The sequence below is a fragment of the Nanorana parkeri genome, unplaced genomic scaffold, assembly GCF_000935625.1.
Source record: "Nanorana parkeri isolate BGI_ZX_2015 unplaced genomic scaffold, ASM93562v1 scaffold2, whole genome shotgun sequence".
Classification (NCBI taxonomy): Eukaryota; Metazoa; Chordata; class Amphibia; order Anura; family Dicroglossidae; genus Nanorana; species Nanorana parkeri.
In genome coordinates this window covers 2,639,392-2,650,354 of record NW_017306270.1, presented here as the reverse complement: position 1 = coordinate 2,650,354, position 10,963 = coordinate 2,639,392, and the positions used below count along the sequence as shown (strand labels likewise).

The 10,963-nt window shown below is 48.0% G+C and overlaps 1 protein-coding gene across 1 annotated transcript in view; it reads left to right on the top strand.

The window, feature by feature from the left end:
• The first annotated feature begins 311 nt into the window (after positions 1 to 311).
• The window catches only part of GOT1 (glutamic-oxaloacetic transaminase 1), a 20,400-nt gene continuing 9,748 nt past the window's right edge, over positions 312 to 10,963 (top strand). Inside the window, exons 1-4 of the mRNA XM_018558026.1 lie at positions 312 to 539; positions 8,938 to 9,119; positions 9,811 to 9,934; positions 10,826 to 10,938. Of these exons, the coding sequence (XP_018413528.1) occupies positions 425 to 539; positions 8,938 to 9,119; positions 9,811 to 9,934; positions 10,826 to 10,938 (534 nt within the window). The 5' untranslated portion in view covers positions 312 to 424. The remainder of the gene's footprint in view (positions 540 to 8,937; positions 9,120 to 9,810; positions 9,935 to 10,825; positions 10,939 to 10,963) is intronic.

Genomic DNA, 10,963 nt, shown 5'->3' with positions numbered 1-10,963 from the left:
CCAGAATCTCTCAGCCTAGGTGACACATATCAGACTGCATGCTCCTGCAGGCCACCGTGGCCTCTAACGATCATTTCTGCCCTTACACCCCCTGACCACCCTCCGCTTCTGGTGGTCAAGGGACACAGTCGCACGCGTTAATGACGTCACTCCGCCACAACCACGCCCCGTCTAACACGCCTCTCTCTAGTTTAGCCAATGCCGTCTTGTTCCAGGGCCGCTCATTTGCGTTCTCTTGTTTGATTGGACCTTTCCGACAGCTCGCTCTGTCTCAGCCGAGTGACGCTATCACGTTGACAGGCGTTGTCAGGTTCCCGGGGTGTGATTGGCTGTCGTTGTCTCCGCCCCACGTATTAAGCCGGTGAAGGTTAAGGTGAAGGCAGCAGTGTGCTCTCAGCTGGTGTCATAGCTCGGTGTCCTTCCAATGGCTTCCTCCATCTTCGCCTCCGTGCCTCAGGCCCCGCCAGTAGCGGTCTTCAAGCTCACCGCAGACTTCCGTGCAGACAGCGACACTCGCAAGGTCAACTTGGGAGTGGGAGGTGAGTGAGGCGGCTCAGGCATTGGCCGGCCTCCTGCTAGGGCCACACTACAAGTCCCATCATGACCTGGCAGGCATGGGCTACCCAGGGTATGCTGGGAAGTGTAGTCCTAGATGAGCTTGACTCTAACTAGGGAGTCAGAAGGGATGAGGTTGTCATGACATCTGTCAGTCACAAGCCAGGACCATCCTCCAGCCAGAGCTAGAGAGACTGAACACCAAGGTGCTGAATACTGAACATTGATCGCCTCTGCAATGGGGATTCTGTTTTCTAGAACGGCTTACCAAGTCATATTGAGGGGAATTTATCAAAATTTGAGCATTTGCTCAGGGCAACTAATCAGCATCTCTCTTCAGTTTGTTCTGTTAAGATTTCATAATGAAAGATAGAAGCTGATTAGTTGCCATCGGCAACTGCCACAAGTTCTGTCTGCTCCAGTTTTGATAAATTCCCCCCATTGTCTTTTAAAAATGTATCTAAACCCAAGAACAAAAATGTAATATGTGTCACCTGTCGGGTGGGCCCTAACGCCGTCCGTACGCATCAGCTGAACCACTGTTCTGTGGCGAGTGTACGCTCCCAGCACACTGACCGAGCCATCACTGACTGCCCCTGGTTACGGTTTATGATCAGTATCCAGTAGGATGGGGTCCTGGTCATGTGACAGTAGTCACATGATCAGAGTCTACCTCCTGTTGTGCCTCCTTTTTTTAAAGGGCTGTTTGGTGCCACCACCAAGGGGTTAACTAGGCGGCTGCTATGGTCCTGGGGTGTAAGGGGCCCCGTTAGGTTGTTGATCCAAACTAAACATAGAACATGTGAAGACAGCACTGTATAATTTAGGGTTGATGACACCCTAATCTTCTGTAAAGTCTACAGTGTAGGAAAGCTGATGCACAAGAGGAGTCTTTGGCACTTCTGAGACCAGTCATCAGGGGACCCCCATCACATTTTAGCTATGGGCCCCTTGTGATGTGTAGTTATGCCTCTGTATTAGACATATCTGCTTTGTTCTTGCTGTGTGCACTATTACAGCACCTTCTATTCTAATACATGTACATAGCATTATATTGGTAATAAAAGGGCCTCTGGGGACATGCAACCTACGCACCATCCTGCTACTAACCCAGACGTGCACACATGAATATGGAGTTCAGGAGCAAGTCTGGCCAATGCAAGAGCCAATGGGAGTCTTTTTAAGAGGAGAGCCATGAGGTCAGTGAAAATCACTCAGCCTCATATTTCTAGCCGACGTGTGACAAACTGTCACACGTCGGCTCAATAGATCGGGAAGTGAACCAACACATATCGTTACTCGCTCACTTCTCGATCCTCTTCCTGCAGAGAGTGGTGACGGTCACTTACGGCTCCCTGCAGGGATCCCCCCCCTCTCATGTCCGTTCCTCCAGCGCTGACTGGAGGAACGGGAGGGGGCGGATACAGCTGGCTCAGCCTCTAGATAGGCAGAGCCAGCTGTCACTCACGCAGCTGGGCGGATCCAGACAGTAATGTCAGGATCCGTCCCGGCTGCAGCGTCTTAGTATACAGCGAGCTGTAGCTTCCAATATACTGAGCTTTGGGTGACGGGAGGATGCTAGTTTGTGTCCTCCCGTGACCCTGGGGAGAACTATGGGGAAAAGCCCTAACCCCATAGTTCTCTAAGAGCCATCTCCATGGACAAGAACTAGAGAAATCCTCAAAAGATAGGCGCCGACTGTCATTTTTAAGGAGCATTGGCGACCTGCCACCTGTGCTCATCCATCCAGACACTCCACAGTCATTCCTTATGGCTGATGTGACATGTTGCAGTGAACAGAAGAATGGAGGATTGGACAGGAAGAACACGCGACCGTGTAGAATTTTGCTGAAACGCACAAAATGACAGAACAGGAAAGCGGCTGGGTGTGCAGTGCAGATTTTCAGCCCTCTAGTGATAATGGGCGACCGCTGAGCCCTCTCACCAGCAGCCCGGGTCATCGAAATGTCCTCAGACAGAAGAACATGTGAGCCGAGTCTGCTGAGGAAGCACTTTACACGGAGTGTCGCTCAGTTCCTTGGAGCAAATACAGAAATGTGCGTGAGCGACACAACTGGACATTGCAACGTTGCTGTGAAGTGTTACCGGTATAAATTACAATGGGGGGAATTATCACAACTGGAGCAGCTGTGCACGGCAACCAATCAGCTTCTCTCTCAAGATTCTTCAGTTAAGATTTAAAAAAGAAAGAGAAGCTGATTGGTTGCCGTGCGCAGCTGCTCCAGATTTTGTCTGCTCCAGTTTTGAAAAATTCCCCTCACTGCGTCTGTGTAAAGATGCCATAAACTGTGCGATAATCGCAGGAAATCCCGCGATCGTACGATAATCGCAAAGTGTAAGGAAGGCGTGCGACCGTCTTTACTGTACGGTCGCACGTCTTTTGTCTAAGGAGCATGTTCAAAAACCAGCCGAAAATCTTACGATTTTCGGCTGGTTTGTGGCATGCTCGGGAGACAAATGCCGAACGGGCCGGTGTGCGCACACTGCCCGTTCACCATTGTGGCCATCAGAAAGCCCGCCCCTCAGCGTGGCGGGCTTGCGATGATCGCAAGTACGATCTGCCTGTCCAAGATGGGCAGATCGTATGTTTTTTAAATTACTTTACAACCATCGCAAGACCTAAGGTCTTGCGATGGTTGTAGAGTGTATGGCCACCTTAAGACGGACATTAAAGGGCATCTAAAAATAAATCTGTATTTCTATATTGAATTTCCATAAGTTCCATCCCGCTCCTAATAACCAGATCCATCTAGAAGATTCTTATTGAAGATGCCCATGAGATGGACTGCCTCAATGCGCTGACACCATTTCACTCAATAATGTCACTGTCACAGAGCTTGCCTTCTGAACTACAACTCAACATCTGAACAATGTAACATTATCATTGCTTGCTGGAAGCAATGCATGATGGGAGATGTAGTCTTGAGAAATGGAGATGGCAAAGCACACTGGGGATCCAGGAAGTTGACGGAAGGCAGAAAAGGAATATTTTGTTTCCATGTTAGCTTTAATTGTATTATCAGAAACACCTCCGGTATGTATTCCTATTACAATGCAGATGATATAACAGGAGGGGATGTGCTGGGACTTTACCACTCCTTTTAAGATCAAAGATGTGGCGTAGCATCTGGTGCCGTGCTATTATCCAGCCCTTGTGTGACCCAGTGCAGTCAGCTTGAGTTATGCTTATCCATGTGTGATCTGATTGTGTAACCATCGGCGGCTCCCTGTTCACCAATCAGCATCCGGCAAAGCATGTGATGACCTTCTCTGCTTCTGAAGCTCTCACACCTACAACTCTGTTACAAATCTCTATAATTGCACAAATGTGCTCTGTCTGCATCGGTGGTATGTCTATGGACTGTATTGGGCAGCTCTGGTTTGTGACTTTGTTCACCTGAGCTTTTGTTAATCCGAGCTCATCATTGATCTCCTGAATGCCCCCGATGGCGGTCCAGTCTGTTAGAAGTACCGTCTGGGTTCAATCAATGATGTATTCTGGTGAAAAAGCATTTCTGAAATGTTTCTAATAAAAGAGGAATCTAAAAAAACCTACCTTTGTAGTGGGGCGACCCCCTGCACTGCGAGGGTTAAATGCTGATTTTGGTCTAGGGTCCTAAAATAAAGATCTTTCTAGTCGATACACCTGAACGATGCCGGCATCCAATCAGACTGTTCAGGTATTTTGAGAGCCAGCGGGGCCGACTAGCAATATACTGAAGCTCGGCCCAGTGGGAGATTACTCCATACACACAGTTTAGCGTAGATGGGGGAATCTGTTACACTTTTTCCATCTGACCATAGAAAATCTGCAGATAATCTATAGGTGTATGGCTAGTTTTAAGCCCGTGGCATGCAAAATAGCAAAAAGTTTCCCAGCACACTCACCAGCCAGCATGCAAAAAAACTTGTCTGACCGCTAAGGTTAAAAACAGAGGCTTGGATACACGTCTTCTGCAGAAAATGTGAAAGCCGCGCCAAAGCACCTCTACATAGTGCGGTCCTAACTCTAAATTATGAGTCTCCATCTTGGAGCACATATGGCAAAAGATCAGATTGGGTGCAGGTTTGTCAGGAGGAAGCCCAACCTCCCTTAAAGGCACAGGCACATATAAGCAGCTAAGACGCCCCCCATGCATCACTGCACCAAATCAGTCAAGCAAAGCCGCGCAGAGCGAAGCAAAGCTGTCTGGCACGGAGCTCTGAGTGCAGGCAGATGATTGACTGGCTGCATCTTCAGCCAATCGGCTCGTGCGTAACAACCGTCCAGACGTCTCATCCTGACGTGCAGGTTTCTGAAGATGACGTTTTTCATCTCGGCACGCTCAGCTAGGCGAGCTCTCGCAAGCTGACGTGTCGGGGAGAAAGTTACATGACGCACTGCTCGCGAAGGCAGCGCGCCACCGTTCCGCGCTGCTTCGCGCGCAGTGTGTCACAGCCTTTAGAGAGGGTGATTCTGCCTAATGGGGACACGGAGACCGGGCAGGGATTCTAATCCCTTTTCATTCTATCCAAAAATATAAGATTATGCCTAATTTTTTTTATTACAGGGAGATAATTGCTTGAGGGCTGTCATGGAGGATTGTTGGAAATGTGTTTTATAGTAAGCGTAATCCTTTTTATCTAATGCCTTGGTTCTCAACTGGTGGGTCGTGACCCAAAAGTGGGTCGCGATCTCGTTTTCATTGGGTCGACGCGTGCCTTCCCTTTTTCTAAGTGAGCGGCTCCTCAGCTTTGCACTAGCACAGCAGCCATTCAGAATTTGCTGCCTGGCGCCAAGTGTCAGCTTGAGGTGGGGTGGGCTGGAGCTATGGCCGTGAAAGAGCTCATCCATACATGGATTGCTTACAGCTCCCTCACGAGACCCGTAGAGGTGCCTGGACCGGAGTGATGTCACATTCTGGCTTCTAGCGGGTCTCTACAGGCCACACAAGGCAGTTGTACAAGCAATGCACATAAGGATGGAGCTTCATCACAGCACAGAAGCCCAGCACTGGACCCCAAGCTGAGGATCGCACGGATCGCCCGCACCGGAATGCACGGTACCGCAGTGCCGTGCGTTCCATTGCAGTGCGACTTGGCTCGCCACTTAATGTCTAAAAACAAATGTGGGTCCTGAGGTTACACAGAATGAGAATCACTGATCTAATGTAGGGCTGCAACAACTAATCGATATAATCGATTATAATTGATTATTGCAAAAGTTGTCAATTTTTTTCAATCATCGATTTAATCAGCTTCCGATTGGTTGGCCCTGTTCACGGCTCCACACCTCCTCCTCCCCACCCCACGCTTGCGGCTGCCAGACCCGCCCACCTGCATCCACACGCCGCACCTCTTCCCTGCCTCACGCTCACCGCCCGCATCCACGATCGGCACAGGAACGCGGGGATAAGAAGTAAGGAGGAGCAGGTGTGGGGTGATGACAATCGCCGATAGACAGGCCCGATCTCAGAAACAAGTTGCTGGAAGACTGCTCAGGTAAGCCTGCACTTTCCCACACACGGTGCTCTATAATGTATTGCTGGGATTTGTATTCCTCTATAGCTGATGGTACATTGTGCTGTATATTATACACTGTTCACATTGGAGGTGAGGAGAATAAGGGGGGATATGATTTCAATGTACAAAATGTTTAATGGTGGCAGCAACATTGGCGATAAACTATTTAAAATTAACTCCGTTACAAAAACTAGAGGCCATCACCTAAAATTGGTGGAAAAAAAATTCCAGCACAAGGGGCGAAGGGGGTTCTTCACAGTAAGATCAGTTAGGGTCTGGAACTCACTGCCACAGGCGGTGATTTCAGCAAAGAATGTGGAATTGTTCAAGAAACTTTTGTACGATATTTCTTAAGGGACCGCAATATACAGGGGTACAGGTACTCCTAGAATGAGATCCTAATAGGTTGGACTTGATGGACTAATGTCTTTATTCAACCTCAAATACTATGTAACTATGTAACTGTATGTATAATGTATTGCTGGGATTTGTTGTATTCCTCTATAGCTGGTGGTATTCTGCAGTGCGCTGTATAGGGGACTACAAATCAAGGAATTATACAGAGCAATGCAGAATACCACCAGCTATAGAGGAATACAACAAATCCCAGCAATAATACATTATACAGTGGTGCAATGTGGAATACCACCAGCTAGAGAGGACTACAAAACCCAGCAATAGTACATTATACGGCAGAATACCGCCAGCTATAATGCACTATTGCTGGGATTTGTTGTATTCCTCTATAGCTGGCGGTATTCTGCATTGTGCTGTATAATGCACTATTGCTGGGCTTTGTAGTCCTCTATAGCCGATGCCATTCTGCATTCATTGCTGTATAATTTTCATTCACTATATTGCACGCCACAGTTTTTTGGTTTTTTCCTTCCACCGCTCCAAGCTTACTCCTGCGATGGACTGCAATCTCAATACAAACTAGTAGTACCATAACTGGAGCCATTTAAAAAAATGTATTTTATTTTATCTTTTTTATCCGATTAATCGAACGTAATAATCGGCTAACCGATTTTGAAAATAATCGTTCGCTGCAGCTCTAATCTAATGGACTTCAGCCATTGGTTCTCCTTTTTGGAAGTCGTGCTGAGCAATGCTTTTATAGGGAACGTATGGAGATTCCTATCGGTGTCCTTGGCTGCTCAGGGTGATGGGGAAGTGGAAGACCTTAGCACTGTATTTCCCGGGAGATCTGACTGTCTGGTGGGTGATTCAACTTGCTGACATTTATCTCAATACTGAGAGATCTAAAAGATTAGTGATTGGCTGGACCAACCCTTTCATCTAAGCAGACGAGTCCGCTATAATAAATGTGTTTTCCATCAGGGCGGGTTGTGCAATGTTCTTCAAGGTTGCACCGGGCTTTGGAACTTTGTAGCTTACGTACTTTGGATTTCTGCCTGTAATAAAGTTGATCTTTGATCATCAGCAGATCTCAGCAGTGACATTCTCAATGTTAGTGGTGAGGACATTTCTGATAGGTCACAGGTTAGAACATTGCACACCGCAGACAGATTGTTTTCTTCTCCATTACAGGCAGTCCCCGAGTTACATACATTCGACTCCTATTTACAAACAGAGGCTAGTTGTAATGCTACGCGCTCATGCTGAGGAGTGCCCGCCTCTTTGGGTCTGGTTTGTAGTACTGTACGTACATTACAGGAAGTTGGCTCTTGTTAGACGTGCAGACGAGGGGTGCCCGCCTCATCTTCCGGGTCACTGTGAGCTTTTTACTGCCGTCTGTATCCTCATTAGAAAGATTTAATCTCACTTCCTGTCCTTAAGACAACAGGAAGTGGGAGGAAATCTACCCCTAGGAAGGGAAATTCACTTCAGTAAGAGTTATCATGGGGAAAAAGGAGTCTCCACTGAAGCTTTATCACCAATCCCATGTTTCCACGACAACCCAAAATGTTCAAAATCCAATTGTCACATGGACAAAAAGTGAGGTGAAATCTTCTGAACAGGTAGAACAAGTATCTTGTTGCACTGCTTACCGGATAGAAATACCTGATATACAGGTGGGTACTTGCAGCGACCACGGATGGCACCGTGCAAATTTATAGACCTATCACCAGCACGCCAATGGTTCAATGAAATAAGCAAAAGTCAGTTTATTGAAGGAACATCGCCATTCAAAAACTAGCGCTTTCGGGGCCACACGTGGTCCCCTCCAGGCTCAGGATAGGTCATTCTGCACACACAGCAAAACAAACATTACAGGTGGTTAACCTTTCCCTAAGCTATCCAAAACTTTTTTTGGCTGAACTTGCATTTAAAAAATGTACCAGTTCCAAATTAAAATTCAACTTAAAGGAGAACTATGGGGTTAGGGCTTTTCCCCATAGTTCTCGTTAGGTGTAACGGGAGGACACAAACTAGCGTCCTCCCGTCACCCTAAGCTCAGTATACCGCGAGCTGCTGCTCGCGGTATACTGAGACGCTGAAGCGGGTCCCGACAATTGTGATGGGATCTGCCCAGCTGCGTGACTGACAGCTGGCTCTGCCTATCTAGAGGCAGAGCCAGGTGTACCCGCCCCCTCCCCCGTTCGTTCCGCCAGTCAGCGCTGGCGGATCGGAAGGGGGAATCCAGCCCCTCCCCTGTCACGGCAGAGAGCTGTGACAGGATCGAGAGGTGAGCGGAACGCCGTTATGTGTTCGCTCACCTCCCGATCTACTGAGCCGACCTGTGACAGTCTCATTGTCACAGGTCAGCTAGAACTAGGAGGTGAGTGAAAAGCACTCACCTCATAGTTCTCCTTTTCAGAACAAACCTTTAATCCCTATCCTGTTCGTAACCCGGGACTGCTGCTTGTATAACCTTTTTGTCTATTTTGTGTCCAGCATACCGTACAGATGACTCTCAGCCCTGGGTCCTGCCTGTGGTGAAGAAGGTGGAGCAGAAGATAGCCAATGACCAGTCATTAAACCACGAGTACCTGCCGATTCTCGGACTTCCAGAATTCCGCTCCAGCTCCTCCAGGATCGCTCTGGGTGAGGACAGTCCTGCCTTCAAGGAAGATAGGGTAACCTTCTATTTTATGTTCTCCTTATTCCTCCTAATCACGTTATTACTCCTCAAAGGTTTGGAAGACACCAAAGGTTGGCCACCCACCACGTAAACGTGCGCGCTTGGTGCACTAACAAAATTGGGTCTTTTAAGCCTTTTTTATGTTCCCAAATGTGCCCCAGAAGCCTCCTGACTTTCTTAGCAAATACTGACTTCCTGAAAGGTGGGGAATAGCCATAAGGTACTCGCATCGCCTTAGCAATCGTAAGAAGCTGAACAAATTCCCATGAGATAGGGTGAGTGAAGGTGTACTCGGGCTTCCAATTGGTATTCCTGTTTGGGGCCCCCAGGATGCACTAGGACCATGTTTTAGGGCAGGGGTAGCCAAACTCTGGCCCTCCAACTGTGGTAGAACTACAAATCCCATGAGGCATTGCAAGATTCTCACAGCCATGACTCCCGGAGAGAGATGCATCATGGGATTTGTAGTATCACCACAGTATGGAGGGCCAGAGTTTGGCTACCCCTGTTTGAGGGAGATGGCAGCACCTGTCCACATCTACTGCCTCCAGTGTCCTGCTATAAACTAACTTGGGAACCTTACACATGCACGCAAGTCTTTTTATTAAGTCTGTCCTTTTTAGTTTTTTCTATTTGTTTTCTTTTTCTAACTCGGCTGTCTGTCTGTTTTTTGTTTCCTTCTACAGGTCGGTGGTGTGCAGTCCCTTGGTGGGACAGGAGCTCTGCGCATTGGAGCGGAGTTCTTGAGGCGCTGGTACAATGGAACCAATAATACTGCAACCCCGATCTACATCTCTTCACCCTCGTGGGGTGAGACTTTGTCTTTTTTAGATCTCCTCTCTCGTTATGAAACGAAGCACAAGCTCTGCTGCTAGTAAGGTAGCTTTGGAGAACTTTGTGAGTCAGTAAATCTAATGTGAACTTGTTATGGGGTAACGCAGAGCAAGGCGAACCTATGGCCTGACACTAACATGTGCTACAGTACTTTGTTTTTTCTTCGTCCCCCCTGGAGAGTCTTACAAATTCCTGTTGCTCCTGCCCGGGGGAAGTCCACCTAATGCAGCTTCCTGTGATGGGATGGCAGTGATGTTGCACTGCTCCTTAATTCAGAGCAGTGTTGTCACTTTCATGTAGGCCTGTACCTGATTGCACTGCAGTGGAATGAGAAAACGCGGCGGGGAGGGGGCTTCCTGATTAGCCGGCAGCGTGTAATGACTCGCCACCCGGCTTCCTGATTAGCCGGCAGCGTGTAATGACTCGCCACCCGGCTTCCTGATTAGCCGGCAGCGTGTAATGACTCGCCACCCGGCTTCCTGATTTCAGCCGGACCCATCTTGCCAGCCAATCATGTAAGCCGGGCGCCGTGTAATCACGCGGCGCCCTGCTTTCTGATTGGCCGGCTCCATGCTCCCTCGTCATGAGAGTACGAGTACTCGCCCAACTACTCTGTATCGGCATTAATATTGATACTAGTATCGGTGCATCCCTATGGAGTACGATGGAAGGTTCCATAACGTTTTTGTATTTTGCTGATCACTGATCATATGGGTTTTCCCATTTTACAATGCGGTGCAGAGCTGGGATCATTTCTCTTTGCTTTGAAGTTACTTTTTTCTTTGCAGCAGATTTTATGCTTTGTGTTGATTTTCTGTATATATCTTTTACATTTTTTTTTTTTTTCTCTCTTCATCCCTGATACAGAAAACCATAACGCTGTATTTCTTGATGCGGGGTTTAAGGACATCCGGGCATACCGTTATTGGGATGCAGCTAAACGGGGACTTGACCTGAAGGGGCTGTTGAAAGATTTGGAGGTAAGCCTAAATCAAGTACCGATTT